General features: G+C 39.3%; 2 protein-coding genes across 2 annotated transcripts; both read right to left on the reverse strand.

Annotated features, from left to right (window-relative positions):
• Positions 1-2,037: 2,037 nt before the first annotated feature.
• Positions 2,038-4,174, reverse strand: LOC116129243. Its single transcript, XM_031414994.1, has 4 exons — positions 3,686-4,174; positions 2,525-2,595; positions 2,280-2,467; positions 2,038-2,234 (listed from the first exon to the last, which is right to left on the reverse strand). The coding sequence occupies exons 1-4, from the start codon at positions 4,172-4,174 to the stop codon at positions 2,038-2,040; spliced, it is 945 nt and encodes a 314-aa protein (XP_031270854.1).
• A 2,829-nt stretch (positions 4,175-7,003) lies between these two features.
• Positions 7,004-7,387, reverse strand: LOC116129245. The gene has a single exon (XM_031414995.1). It carries the CDS (start codon positions 7,385-7,387, stop codon positions 7,004-7,006), a length of 384 nt encoding a protein of 127 aa, XP_031270855.1.
• Positions 7,388-15,747: the final 8,360 nt, after the last annotated feature.

Below are 15,747 nucleotides of genomic sequence, written 5' to 3' on the forward strand. Positions count from 1 at the left end.
TTTCTGAAACAGGGAAGAGCGACTTTAGTCCAAAAGGCATGACTGTCCACTGGTAGTGTTGATTGGGAATGCAAAAGCAGTCTTATGACGATCATCAGGATGAATTCCAAGTTGCCAAAATCCAGCTTTGAGATCAAATTTTGAAAACATCTTTGCATTTAGAGTTTGCAAAAAGAACTTGTCTGAAGGCAGAGAAATTTATCATCAAGGAGAAAGAAATTTAAGGGCTGATAATTGATAACAAGTCTGAGTTTCCTTGGCCCTTTCTCGTTTTGACAAAAAAGCTTCACAAGCCCATTGAGAGTCTGGGTCAATCAATCTTGAGATAAGCTGAGTACATTCTTGGTGGCGAGACTGAGATGTTCTGGTGACATGCCGGAATGACTAGTTTAGTGGGATTGATATCTTCACTCTTGATGAATGGAGAGGAATAAGAATTCGAATTCTTCCATAATGGATGAGCACATTTAGTGAGAAAAATCAGCATGAGAATCTGGCAAGAAGGGAAATAAGCGGGTCTTGATCTGCTCAATAGGATTGCTTCAATCTGGAATAAATTAGGCTGTGTGGTCCAGGATTGGAAAAAAATCTTGTACGCAACACCATCAGGGAGGATTCTAAGTTTATTGAGTTAGAAAAACATCAAAACCAGAACCATGTCTTTGCCGGTAAATCGGAGCCAAGAACTTTATGAAAAGTGAAACATCCTGGAAAAATTTAGATTTTAATGGGTTTCTGATCAGATGAGTAGTGAAAGTCTCATCTATTAGCGATGTATGCAAAAGACCTCCTGATGAAGTGTTCCAATGAGAGGCTGGAGGATTTAGGGTGATAATGGTTACCGTAGACCTGTATCAAAAAATGCTATGACTGAAATAGGCTTGGAGTATTTGGTGGGGAAGATCTGAACTTTTGCTGTAGGTATGTGACATGAGAAGGCTAATGATGGAAAGGATTGTGGTGGTTGTTGGATATGGTAGAAATAGTGACAATCATCTGAATCAGAGAACTTAGTATCAGTAGCTGCAAACTAGAAAATAGTGTCTGAAGAGGGTTCTTCATCCATGGAAAACCAACTTTCAAGATCATCATCAGAAAAATCGATATCTGTGAGGTGAGAAAGCTGTTGCATCATTTTGGCTGACTGCTTGGGCTTGTTGGGACAATTTTTGGCAAAATGACCCGGACGGTTGCATAAATAACACTGATTAGACTGTTTGCCTTTGCGTTTCCTTTTCCGAAGGAATTTGCGTGCTTGAAACGTCAAAATTTGCCTCTAGTCGGAGCATTAGGTGGAGAAAACTTGATGCGTCTAGAATGAAACTTCTTCTTGGTAGGACAAGAACATGAGCGATCTTATTTGCATTTGATCTGCAAGTCTGGTCGTTGACAAACCTTTGTCAGCTGTTTAGAATGCTTCATATAATCGTCAAAAAATTGTTTTTGGGAACAGAGCTTTTCCAGAGCAAGAATAACAAACTGATAAATTTCGCCAAGAGAAGTGGATGCAAGTTGTTTGTTCTGGGACTGCTTAAGCTTGGTTGCTTCATGACTTAAGGATTCAGGAATTGATGCCAAAAAGGCTTGCTTCATGTTAGGATCCTCCATACCCCTAAGTATATGATATCATTTTACCATCTCTTAATGCCTATCAAGATATTTCTTTTTTAGAGAACAGAATCGCATCTTAAAATATTCTTCTCTGACCTGGTTCCCATGAAGGTGAGGTAATCCACAGAATTCATCATACAGGAGATATAGGGCTTGGTTAATATCTGGCATTTGGATGAACAAATTTATTCTATACTCTTGAAGACTTATCCACCAATCACAGAGAATACCACCAAATCTAGTTGTAAACTGCATAAGTACAGTAGATACTTGGGTATTAGGTTTCAGCATCTCAGCTTGTAACCAGGCCTGAAATTCATACATTCGATTTCTCCATTTCTGCGGAGGAAGATCATCGATGGTAAAAGTGTGGAGCTTTGCTGAAGCTGTATAAGAGTCACGTTCAGCCATAGTATGACGAGATTGTCAATACATAGGCGGAGAGTCTGGAATGGAATCATCACCTTCAGGCATCTCATCATCGACCTCAGAAACAACAGGTGGTCTGGACGATTCAAGTTGATGGGTCATACGTTGGGGATAGACATTAGGATGTTGATAAGAAGTATTACTGTCAGAGTCAAAGTCACTTTCAAATGATTCATCAGTCGAAGGTATATCGACTTTTGATTATGTTTGGAAGGTAGATAGAGAATCCTGAGAAATACCCGAAGCGGCAAGACGTTGCCTTTCTGCCATGTCTCTCAAAAAAGAGCTCATAAAATTGGAAGAGACGGGATTTTCTGAAGAGTCAGGATCAGCATAAGGTTGGCGGTCTTTCATCATCATTATGTGCACTAGCGCCTTATCCTTAGATAAATGATGATGAGGCTTAGGAGATGAAGGATCTGAGTGACTGGAAGAGAAAGAGCCAGAAATATCAGCAGATGGGATCTACGGTCTAGAGAAATACTTTTCTCGCTTCTTTTGTTCTCGTTCCAGCTTGATCTTTTCATCACATTCTTTACGGAGCTTGGCATGTAACTGTTCATTGTTGCCAAAAGCTTGAACAACACCAGAAGGTATATGAGGTGAGACCAAAGGTTGGCTAATTTTTGGGAAAGGGGAAAAAGAGGGTTGTGGCCATGTTGTTGTGGAGTCAAAAGGGTTTGGTACCAATGACATTTCAGGGAAATTCTGTGGTTGTCTAAGTTTTTGCTTAATATATTCCCGCTGAAGCGATGCCATTTGGGTTTTTAATGACTTCATTTCTGCTTCCTTTTGGAGAAACTAAGCTGAATAGCCACGAGAGGTGTTGACAATATGCATTAATTCCTGATGGAGCTGATCAATCCGGTTTTAGAGATGATCAATTTGTTTTTGTAGCTGAGAAATCAACATAGTTTGGTTCTGAGACTGAGAGTCCACCTGATGAGCTACTAAATCCAGTTTTTGTTCAAGTCTGGTAATGGTTTTGTTTTAGGCTAAAGCATTTTCAGCCTGCCAATTGAGAACTGCTTCAGCTTGGGAGAGTTTGGGTGTGGATCCATCAGGCTGTATAGCTTTGGAAGGAACAACACTTGGTTGTTAAGTGGCAGTTTCCTGAAGAGAAGGAAAATCTGTTGTCCTGTCTTTGAGGGCTCAGGGGATCGAATCATCATAACGAACTAAACAGGGGGAGTATGAGCAAGGGGCGAATGGGTTGGTTTATGTTCTTTTGCAATCCACCACAGAGACTACTGATAACATGGTAAAGGCTGTTTGAATTAAGGGGATTTGGCAGGTTTGGATAGTTTTAAAGGTGATTTGGGTTGAGGTTTCGGAGGGATGTCCCATGAGGGATTAATGGATGGTGAATCTTTCCTGGCTGGGGGAGAATATTTGAAATAATAGTCAAATTTACTAGACGGTTGACCAAGAAGACCAACTTCAGGATCATGGTTTTCAAATCGAGAATGAAGATCTGTTTGACTACAGCGAGCTTTCTGTTTTTTCTGGTTGAAATAGTTTCGTCTTGGAAGATAATGCTCATTGATTTCCCAAATAGGATCATCACGGCATTCCGAGCATTGGTAGTCAAAATCAAATGGAGTGTGACTAGTGACTGGATCATATTGATGATAGACAGGAGCACCAAATTGTTGAAATGAATGAATGGAAAGTCCAGGTTCCCGTATTGCTGTATTGGTATGACTGGAGTAATCATGAATTGAGTTTGTTGAAAACTCAAAGGTAGAGCACTGGGAGTTGCTAGAGACTTAAATCTGATAGTTGTTGTTTCGTCCTTGTTATCATGCATGGTAGATTCTGTAGAAACCACTGGAGTTTCTTTTTTGTTAAGAGACTCGTAACTCGTCACCCAAGAGTTAGGTAACAATTTAATCAAACCATCTCTAGAAATTTGCCTGGGAATATTGATGTAGTGAGGAGTATTCTGAGAGTCGACAGTAAGGAGCAGTGCATCAGTAGTCGTAGGGATAGCGAGATCAAGAGCATGGTCTTGGATTCGCCAAACCATTTGATAATGCAAAGTAGCTGCAATACGCCTTGGATTTAAATCTGCACCAATGATCTGTAATTGAACTTTAAGAGCCTTGGAGTAATGAACATCAGAGAGAGACATGTTGAAATTAGGAAACAGTGTCATAATGACTGTCCCAGCATTCAAAGTTGTCTATGTTGTCCCTATACAAGCATGTTGACATTGGACAAATCTGATGTCTAATAAATCAATTCGAACAGAGACTGGGAGTCCTTTTCTGCCATGATAAGATAGAGCGAGCCGGATAACGCCAAAGTGTACATGAGAGTATCCGTCACAGATCCATTGAGTAATGGATTCTTGAGGGATTTCCAAAGTAACATATTGTTCTTGGGTTGTGGCTGGAATTTGACACTTGTCAAAAGTACTAGTCTGGACATACTCTTTGACTAGCTTTCTGGAAGGTCGGACAAGAGTTTTAAAGGTTTTAGACAAAGAAGACGAAGACTTGGATAAGGCTGTATAAGGATTTACAATGGGAGGGATAATGTCTTGGATTTTTTGATTTTCTGGGATATAAGATATTTCATACAAACTGTCTACCTTAGAAGAAGATCTAGATAAGCTAGTATTTATGGGAGCAGTAAACATAGATAAAGCTGAAGAGGATTCCATGTGCGTAAGTTCAACCTCTTGGATGTGTAATATCACCTCAAATGATAAGGATAGCGCAAGACCCAAATATTAAACATAAAATAAAACATAACTTATTAAACAGAGAAATAAAACATAACCAAAACTTAAAGGAGCCAATATCCGAGGGGAGGTAATCCTCCGCACACGCAAAGATTGGAACCAATAAGAAACTTAAAGAAGCCAATATCCGAGGGGAGGTAATCCTCCGCACACGTAGAAATTGGAATCTATAAGCGGTTTGGCTCTGATACCACATGGATTACTAGACCTTAGAGATGCTGTCAGAAACTCATGGAGTTTATGCATGTGGGAAACTATGATAGCTGACCTAAACGGAACCAATCAACACAATGATCGGTCGAAATGATGGTCAAAGCCCTCCTCTTATCCCACACACATGTACACCCACACAACTTCTAACATCATCTAAAAGGGCTAGGAATATTAAACAACAACATAAATGGAGAACATGAAAGTGAATGAAGAACATGTACAGAAATGAAGAACAAGAACATAAATGAAAACAAGAATATTAAACATGTTAAAAAACATAAATTAAAAGCATATAAGGGATCATTTGCTATCTATAACATTATCAGAGTATTACATAACCCTTGAGGTTGTGGGAAACTTAGAAATATGAAAGAAACATGGAAGAAGTATAGTAAGGATGTGTAGAGAAAGTATGGAAGTGTAGAGAAAATATGGAAAAAGAAGAGTGAGAGAAATAAACAAAAGTGTTTACAAAGTTTACAACAAAGTTCCTCCTCCTCCCCAAGAAGGTAAAAGGCTTTATTTATAGATAAAAGGGGTACAACCACTCATAAAGGAAATATTTAAATACAAGACTAACCCTTTGACTTGTGGTTTTTTTTTTTTTTTTTTTTAACATTAAGTAGACTACAATTCTTGACAAAACATAAGCTTACAATACTTGGCTTTTTACAGAGGATACAGTGAGATATTACATTGAAATGGCAAATTCCCATTTAGTCCACTCCTATTTTACATAAAAGACATATTTATTTTAGGGCACGCAGGTCTTTAATCATCTGACAAGTTGGTAACATGCCACGAGTCTTCATCCTGGAAGTCGAGACAACCCATTGATTTAATCCAGTCAGCAGGGATGTGTCGGGGAGATGTATCTGGATGAGTATCCGAAGAGATGTCTGGAATTTGAGATGTTTGCTTTGTAGATGTACTTGGTGCACGCATGTATTGTTGTCACCTGGATTTATGGAGATAGTAATTACGAGACTACTGAAGTTCTTCTTCTTGCACAGTATCTGGCTGGGAGTCTGGATATCACCATTCTGGATAATCTGAATTGGTATCGAATTGGGCATTGATGGAACGTATGCATGTCTGTTTGGCTTGGAGTAATTTCTCAGTGTTGTATGGAGGAAAGAGTTCCCACGGAGCATCATCGTGAAAGGATGGCCATATTGCATCTAGAATGATCTGATTTTTTTCAAAAAGGATTTGTTGAATTGATCTAGTCTCAACAGAATGATTAAACATATTATGGACGAGGTCATATGGATAAGACCGATGAAATGTGACTTGATGTTGTGAAAAATATAGGCCATCAGACTTGATGGAGTGATGTCTGTGAAAAAACATTATAGACCATGCCATTTTGGTAGACACATGACCTTTGTATCGGGCAAGTTGGTGAGCAAACATAGATTTTCATTTGTCTAGGGTTTTGAACCATCGGAGAAAAGTCATCAAAGAGCGTAATTTAGGGGTTGAGGTTGACTGGTATTGGGAAATTATTTTCAACATATGATGGATCGGGAATTGAATAGCAATGTGGTATTGGTGTAACATATACCAAAAGAACCATAATAATTCTTCTGGAAATATGATATCAAGACTTGGAGGTAAATAAAAGATTTTTGAAAAGGGGTAATCTGGATGGACCCCTAACATATCATACATGGATTGACCACATTTTTCAATGCATTGAAGTTGGTAAGAAAACATGAGGGTGGTAGCATTTTCATCAATGGTACGCGTTTGAACAAGGTGATCGAATTCAGGAGGTACGTCTGGAGTATGGGTTGGTGAAGAGGATGATGAACAGGAACTGGACTAGGTTAATGGTTGGAACATAAAACATGAAAGAGGTTTGGATCTAGGGTTCATGAAACCAACTTGTTTAGTTTTAGGTCTAGATAAATAATCTGCAATGGTGTTGGTGTGACCTTTGATATGCTGGGCAGTGAAGGAATATTTACTGAACCATTCTGCCCAGCGAAGTAACTGCTAATGTGGAACCTTTTTCTTGTGGAAACGTAGCATTTGATCAAAAGATTTGATATCCGTTTCAATAAAGAAATGATGTCCAACAAGGTGGAATTCAAACCGTTCAATGACATTTTTGACTGCTAATACTTCCTTGAAAGTAGAATGATAATGCTGCTGGTGTGGTTTGAATTGTCCATTCTGGTATCCGCATAGATGTTGTACCTTGTCCTCATTTTGTTCAAAAAGCACTGCACCCCAATGAGTGTCACTAGCATCCGTTTGAAAAATGTGTTTCCCCGAAGAAGGAATCTTCAACGGCTGTGTGTGGAAGGATGCGCGCTTGAGACTCTTGACTGCATTTGTCTGCTTTTCAGACCACTCTGGAGGATTCTTCTTAAGCATCTAGGAAAGTGGAGTAGTGAAACGAGAAATTTTGGGAATGAAACAACGCATGTAATTGGCAATCCTTGTTTGTCCTAACTGCATTTTCTTCTCAGAGAGCATGATACCATAAGTGTGGATGATATCAACAAAATCACGAAGAAGACGTATATGAGATTCCTCATCTTTTGAAAAGAGAAGGATATCATCGATATAAATGAGACATGTATGCAGAAGGGGATCAAAAATCTTCGTCATGGCTTTCTGAAACAGGGAAAGAGCGACTTTAAGTCCAAAAGGCATGATTGTCCACTGGTAGTGTTGATTGGGAATGCAAAAAGCAGTCTTATGATGATTATCAGGCTGAATTCCAAGTTGCCAAATCGCTCATTATTTGCTCAAAATGTGCATTTTTGCCTGAAACACAAAATATAATGAATTAAGTAACAATTCAGGTCAAAATGAACTAAGAAGTATCTAAAATCCGACTAAAAAGCCTAGTAAAAACAGTATAATCCTCGGATTATCAAATACCCCCAAACTAAAGACATGCTCATCCCCAAGCATCAGGTACAAACTCACAGAAAGAAAAACAACACAAAACGACAAACACAAAACACAAACACCAACTAAAAAATGAACAAACACTAATTAGTCTCAAACTCAACATACGAATTGCCTAGAAATTACACAAGTCTCAAAGGTCGTTGAAAATTTATTATCAGAAAATATTCAACACTCCAAGAAGTTATAAGCTACATTGACTGTCTTCCTCTACCGGTCCACCGAGTAGGTGATCCCCTCTTCAATCCACATTCCAACTTCTCGGATTATTTTATGCAGAAATACAAAGTTTATCAAATGGTGGCAGACTCCATAAGCCTAAATATTGAACTACTCTCCACTAATGTAGACTAGACATCGATAAGAATCAAAAGGTCTTCATAAGCTTGTAACGTTAGGCTCAGGTAGTGGGTTCCAAGAAAAAGGATAGGAATAACAAAGTAAGAGAACTCGGTTTTCCTCATGCAAACACTCACATCAAACTCCACTTCTTCTCAACCACCAATCAAAGTATCACCCATTTTACACCCCTTAAACTTATGCATTCCTTATTTTTAATTTGAATTGAACTAAAGAACATAAATTTATTATTATTATTATTTTTTATGAAATTTATAATCAAATTGAGGTTAATTACCTCTCTTATTCGTATCGCCCTTCTCACAACCCCCAAACTGTTCTTTTAATGACTCGCACTACTCTTCACTTTCTTGGTGTTTGCATTAGAGCCAAAATTCTCCTAAGGGTACGATTATGTGTTTAGGGTATAAGGATCGGAAAATTTTTGGTTTGCAAAGAAAAATAAAGCAATGATAATTCATAAGGCTCAAATGGGTGACTAGGGACAATTTCATTCACGGGTCGGCTTCAAAAGGCTCAAACGTTCCGAAAAATGTCTAAATCATTTCCTCAACAACGTCTAATCCTAGAATTTCACCTCAAGCACTTCTCTACTAGGATCTAGAATCCTCCAACATTTTCAAACTTTACCTAACCACATAAAATGAATCTAAGCATGTCAAAATAATTGGAAATGGTGGCTGAACCACTCAACAAACCTCAATCAAAATCCAGTCAATAAACAAAAACTTGAAGCATTGCTTAACATTTTTCAACAATACTATCCCAATAATCCTAGTCTCATCATGGACTTATGCAATTCATCATGGACTTATGCAATTCATCATTGGCAATCACAATAAAAACACAAACTTAACTAAAACAAAATCAAACAAAAATTTCAAAATTTTCCCCTACCCCCAAACTAAAAATGACATTGTCCCCAATGTCACATTATGCATAAATTAGGAATAGAAAACAAAATTGAAAAAGGTGCGAGATAGTTCCCTGATTAATCTGTGATATTGAAGTGCCACTCAACATTGTGCACAACCGGTCCTTAGCTTTTTCATCATTCAACTTCCGTAAAAACAATGAAAACTGTGGTGTCCACTATGTTAGAAAAATCCACTGACTAATATGAAAGTATTACAACCCTAATCTCATCTTTACATCAACCATAATTTAAAACAGAAATTGAAACAACTAAAACAACTAACACAATCCCAAACAAAATTAGCAACTGAGTTCAATGTTCGAAATAAAAGAAAAACAGAAACAACTAAAACAAATAAACATAACGAAACTAAAACAGGTGCTTAGGATTCTTCAGCTTCCACTTCTTCCTTAGCGTCGTCTTCTTCTGTTTCTGAGCCCATCCACTCATCTGAGTCCCATTCAGCCCACTGATGTTCTAAAGTATTAATCCCGACGTTGTCGCAGCAGCGAAGTTGTAGCTCATGTGTCTTCCTGGCCTGCTCTGCCAGCCAATCCTGACGTCGATCCATTCTTTTCATCAGACCCATCATTTTCTGCATCATTTCTCTCATTGGGACTATTGAACTGGATGCTGTGGCCGCTTCTGTGGTTCTCCTTCTCTTGGTGCCTGATCTGGGCCCTGCTTCTGGTTGATGTGCAAGATGTTTGCGGAAGTAGGCTGTGTCGAGGACAAGGGCAGCATGGATCAGTGGCTCATCAACCTGTACCTTGAATTTTCTTTAGTGTACAACTCTATAATGAGTTATGGGAACGGAAAACTGCCTCGCCTTGGTTTGGCTGCACGTTGGATACTCGTCAGGATGATGTTCCCCATGTCCATTCTCTTTCCTGTGGCAATAGAATACAATAAAAGTGCCTTCTCATATGTCATTGTATTGTAGTGCGTCTTCGGCATCATCCTAGCTGAAACAAAATACTGCCACAACCAAGCCACTAGTGTTAAACTAGTACCCTTAATGGTTTTCTTGCACTTCTTTGAAATATCCCAAGAGGCATCTAGTTTCGCTATGGTCCTAAGAATCACCTCATAATTTTTTTGTGTCCTCCTAAACTCCTTATAGTCATCTTGGGCAATCTGAGGTATGCCATATAAATCATTGATGACCTTTACCGTGAAAATCACATCAATACTCCTCACAAAGACAACCCCCTTATCACATTCAGGGAGGTTTGCATAAAACTCTCTCACCAGTGGTTCCACAGTCGCATGTTCGGGTTCATCCATAAAATCCTCCCACTTTCTCCCTTGACTCCACTCATCAGCTGCGGTTGCAGTCAGTCCATGCTCAGGGATAAAGCCCTTGTCTTTCCTTTTTGCTACTGCCTCATAGTTTTGTCGAGCTTTGTCACTTACAAACCGATCGTCTACTTTCTTTCCTTTCCCTTTGCCCTTGGATGGTACCTTGACTTTGAGCGGCATTTTTTCTAAAACTATATTTCAACTCAACAATGCACTCAAAAATTCAAACCTAAGTGTCCTACACCAACCAATTCAAACTTGAAAAAGAAAATTGACAACACTTCCAAAAAGTTGCACGTCAACCCCCAAACTACAATTTTTCCACAATCACCCAAACACTTCAAAATTGAAAGCCCACACTCCTCAATATCACACAACACACACAATCCTTCCTTAAACAAAATCAAAGGCACAATCACCAAAAATTCTCACATCCACCAACAATCAATAAATTTCAGATCCACAAATTAAAACTCGAAATTTTTGAGAAACAATCTTAGAGAATGTGAAATCTTACCCAAAGTAAGGAGTACTTGCCACCAATTGAGACAAAATCAACCTAGAATGCAAAACTCCCAAATCGTTGAACTTAAAAAATTTCGTGACTTTTCGCAAAAATTTGTGCTGAAACGTGTTGGTTTGGTGTTAAGGAAGGTTAAGGAGCTAGAAATCTTGTCTGGAAATCACCGGAATAGCTTTGGAACGAATGTTGGAAAATTTTTCTCTGAATTGGAATTGAAGAGTTGCGTGAAAAGTGAAAAACGAAAATGGGTATTTATATAAAACATTCGTCGCGAGGCGAAGAACAAGCTTCACCGCGGTGAAGTTCTTCGTTCAAAAACCCTAATTTGAAAACCCAGGTCTCGCCATGGCGAAGAAAAATACTTCACCGCGGCGAAAAATTATCGAGGCCACAACGCTGCGGTGACAAACTATCTTCGCCGCGGCGAAGTTCCCTTAATCAAATTTCACCAAATTCGTTCGCCGCGGCGAAGACAAATTTGTCACCGCAGCGAAGTTCCCTTAATCAAATTTCAGGTTTTTTTCCTTGATTCCCGATTTCACCTAAAACACAACCAAAAAGACATCAATTAAAATTCAAACAAAACTAAACAACTACAAACCAATCAATAAAGAGAAATAAATAAAAACACTTGGGTTGCCTCCCAAGGAGCGCTTGTTTATAGTCGGAAGCTTGACTTTCTCAATTCTTCAAGTCTGAATGTCAAGCCGAATCAGGATGGACTTGCAACTCATCACCCCATCCATGTATGGCTTTAATCTTTGACCATTGACTGTAAAAGTGCCATTTTCTTCATGTGAGACTTCCACCGCTCCGTATGTGTGAATTCTTCTAACTGTGAATGGTCCGGACCATCTAGACTTAAGTTTTCTGGGGAAAAGCCGAAGTCTAGAATTGAACAACAACATCTTCTAACCTACTTCAAAGTTCTTCTTTCGGATATGCTTGTGATGCCACCTTTTTGTCTTCTCCTTGTAGATCCGGGCATTCTCATATGCTTCGAGACAGAACTCATCGAGTTCATTCAAGGTCAGTATCCTTTCCTCCCCAGCAGCTTTCAAGTCCATGTTTAGCTGCTTGACTGCCCAGTATGCCTTATGCTTGAGTTCTACTGATAAGTGACACGCTTTCCCATAAACCATCTTAAATAGAGACATACTAATAGGAGTTTTAAATGCAGTTCTATAGGCCCATAACGCATCATCCAATTTCCGTGACCAATCCTTCCTAGATGCATTAACTGTCTTTTCTAAAATCCCCTTAAGTTCTCTATTAGATAGTTCCACTTGCCCGCTCGTTTATGGATGGTGGTAAGAATCAGCATGCATGAAGAGTGGTGGAGATGGAGAATGAAAGCATGAAAGCATGGATTCTAAAACCGGTTTTCAAACAAAGCATGGAAATGAAATTATACCTACTCCTTTGCTTTGGATTGATGAAGATTAGCTTCAAAAGGATGAAACCTCCACACTTTAACACCACCTTGAGAGATTAGAGAGTGGCCGTGGGTTTGAGAGAGAGTTTCTTGTTTGTGTTTTGTGAACAAGTCAAGANGTCTGTACAGAAATGGCTCTTCCCAAAAGTTGTACTTCAAATCTGAGAAGAATTTTCTCTTTTGTTGGAAAGTCATACCAATAGAGAGCACCCTCGATGACAAATAATTCGCAAGATCTGCATACCATGGTGCTTCATCCACTTTCATCAACTTCTCATCTGAAAATGTTTCTGTAATTGGACTTTCCTCTTCATTTTCCTGGACTGGTCTCTCAATCCTTGACAAGTGATCTGCCACCACATTTTCCAACCCCTTCTTATCTCGAATTTCTAACTCAAATTCTTGAAGCAATAGGATCCATCTTATTAGCCGAGGTTTCGCTTTTTGCTTTGCCAATAAGTGCCTAAGTGTTGAATGGTCCGTGTAGACGATCACCTTTGCACCTAATAAATATGAACGAAACTTGTCAAAAGCAAAAACTACAGCCAACAATTCTTTTTCAGTGGTGGTGTAATTCAATTGTGCATCAGTGAGTGTTTTGCTAGCATATTGAATTACATGCAACACTTTGTTTTCCCGCTGTCCTAACACTACCCCTAAAGCAAAATCACTAGCATCACACATCAATTCAAATGGCATTCCCCAATCGGGAACTGCAATAATGGGTGCAGAAACTAATAATTTTTTTAGAGTTAGAAAGGCATGCATGCATTCATCATTAAAATCAAACACAACATCTTTATTCAACAAATTGCAAAAGGGTTTAGAAATCTTAGAAAAATCCTTGATGAATCATCTGTAAAACCCCGCATGCCCCAAGAAACTTCGGACTGCTTAAACATTTGATGGTGGTTGCAGCTTTTCTATCACTTTTGTCTTTGCTCGATCAACTTCTATTCTGTCCTTTGAAATCCTATGGCCGAGCACTATTCCCTCATAGATCATGAAGTGACATTTCTCCCAATTGAGCACCAAGTTCGTCTGCTTACATCGCTGCAAAACAAGAGAAAGATTAGTTAGACAACTAGCAAAAGACGAACCAAAAACTGAGAAGTCATCCATGAAGACTTCTATAAATTGTTCCACCATGTCTCCAAAGATCGACATCATGCATCTTTGTATTGTTGCTGGTGCATTGCATAACCTAAAGGGCATCCTTCGGTAAGCAAAGGTGCCATAGGGACAAGTGAAAGTCGTCTTCTCTTGATCCTCAAGAGCGATGGCAATCTGGTTGTATCCTGAATACCCATCCAGGAAATAGTAATAGGCATGTCCTGCCAACCTTTCCAACATGTGATCAATGAAAGTTAGTGGAAAATGATCCTTCCTTGTTGCCTCATTCAATTTCCAATAATCAATGCACACTTTCCAGCTCGTCACCGTCCTAGTTGGTATCAATTCATTACTCTCATTCCTTACTACCGTGATACCTCCCTTCTTTGGAACCACTTGTACCAGGCTCACCCATGGACTATCGAAAATAGGATAAATAATCCTTGCATCTAAGAGTTTCACCACCTCCTTTCTCACCACTTCCTTCATCAAAGGATTCAATCTTCTTTTTGGTTTTACCTTAGGCTTTATATCATCCTCCATGAGTACCTTATGCATGCAAAATGATGGTGAAATGCCTCTAATGTCCGAAATAGTCCATCCAATTGCTAGTCTATGTTCCCTCAACACCCTAGTCAACCGCACTTCCTCCAATTTACTCAAACCTGAACTAATGATCACCGGGAAGGTTTTTGAGTCCCCAAGATATACATATTTGAGGTGGGAAGGTAAAGGTTTCAACTCAAGCTTTGGAGGTTCTTCATTTTTTTCCTTTTCCTTCTCTTTTTCAAAATCAAACTCCTCAAATTCTAGATCTTGACTCTCATCAATCGGTTGAATGCTTCTAACAACCTAGCACATTCATTACTCGCCTACTCATCTACCTCTACTGTTTTTGATTTGGCTAACACGCTTCGACACTAAAGCACGAATTCTACAATAGAAGTAATTGTGGGGTGTTTTCTTCAATAGATTCTACAACCAATTTATCCACCATATTGACACTAAAGCACGAATTCGATTCGGATGGAAACTTCATCGCCTCAAAGACATTGAAAGTTACTATTTCATCTTGAACTCTCAATAGTAACTTTCCTTCTTGCACATCTATAAGTGCTCTCCCCGTGGCCAAGAATGGGCAGCCCAAAATAAGAGGAATTTCCTTATCCTCTTCCATATCCAAAACAACAAAATCTGCCGGAAAAATTATCTTATCCACCTTCACCAACACATCTTCCACTATCCCCCTCGGATGTTTTATGGACCTATCCGCGAGTTGCAACGACATGGTCATTGGCTTTACTTCACCAATTTCTAATCTCCTGAAAATAGAGAAGGGCATTAAATTAATGCTAGCACCTAAATCACATAAAACACGATCAAAAGTAATATCTCCTATAATGCAAGNACTCCATTTCCAACTCGTAGGTCCACTTCTCCCTTGGTGAGCACTCTACCCTGCCTTAGTCCCTGCACATCAGTATAAATATGAGTACCACATCCTGTGTCAATGACCCAAGATGTTGAGGGAGAGAAGTTAATCTCAATCATAAAGATACCTGAAGTCGTAGCCTCTAAGTTCTTCTTGCTTGCGAGGAAAGCCTTGCAATGTTTCCTCCAGTGGCCAGGCTTGCCACAAAAGAAGCAGGCTACCTTGCCCTTCCCTATGCCACTCTCAGGACCAAGAGCAACATGTCCTTTGGGCTTGGGTTTGGGTTTGGGTTTGGGTTTAGCCTTGGCCTTACCCTTACCCTTACACTTACCCTTACCATTACTTTTACTGGTATCAACCAGTAAAATAGGATTGGACTTCTTCATGTCCTGCTCTGCAGTCCTCAACATGTTTAAAAGTTCTGACAGGGTTTTCTCCATTGTGTTCATATTGAAATTCATTATGAACGGAGCATAAGAGTCAGGCAAGGATTGCAGAATTAAATCCACTTGTAATTCTGTATCCAAGCCACATCCCAAAGTCTCAAGCCTCTCTATATGCTCGATCATCTTGAGCACATGAAGACCAACTTGGGCTCCCTTAGTCAGACGACTCCCAAACAGTGCTTTCGACACCTTGTACCTCTCATGTCGAGTATGTGTCTCGAAAAGCTCCTTGAGGTGTAGAATAATGGAAGCAGCGTCCATATTCTCATGCTGATTCTATAGCATAGGTG

The sequence above is a fragment of the Pistacia vera genome, unplaced genomic scaffold (assembly GCF_008641045.1).
Source record: "Pistacia vera cultivar Batoury unplaced genomic scaffold, PisVer_v2 Contig21, whole genome shotgun sequence".
Lineage (NCBI taxonomy): Eukaryota > Viridiplantae > Streptophyta > Magnoliopsida > Sapindales > Anacardiaceae > Pistacia > Pistacia vera.

Bases quoted from the DNA above. Each gene is read 5' to 3' on its own strand.
- LOC116129243 (XM_031414994.1), bottom strand. From the start codon at position 4,174: ATGTCTCTCTCTGATGTTCATTACTCCAAGGCTCTTAAAGTTCAATTA. The intron at 2,468-2,524 runs GTATTTCTCTAG...TTTCTCTTCCAG, and splicing joins GAACAAAAGAAGCGAGAAAA to TCACTCAGATCCTTCATCTC. The intron at 2,235-2,279 runs GTATTTCTCAGG...CATAATCAAAAG, and splicing joins GCAACGTCTTGCCGCTTCGG to TCGATATACCTTCGACTGAT.
- LOC116129245 (XM_031414995.1), bottom strand. From the start codon at position 7,387: ATGCTTAAGAAGAATCCTCCAGAGTGGTCTGAAAAGCAGACAAATGCA.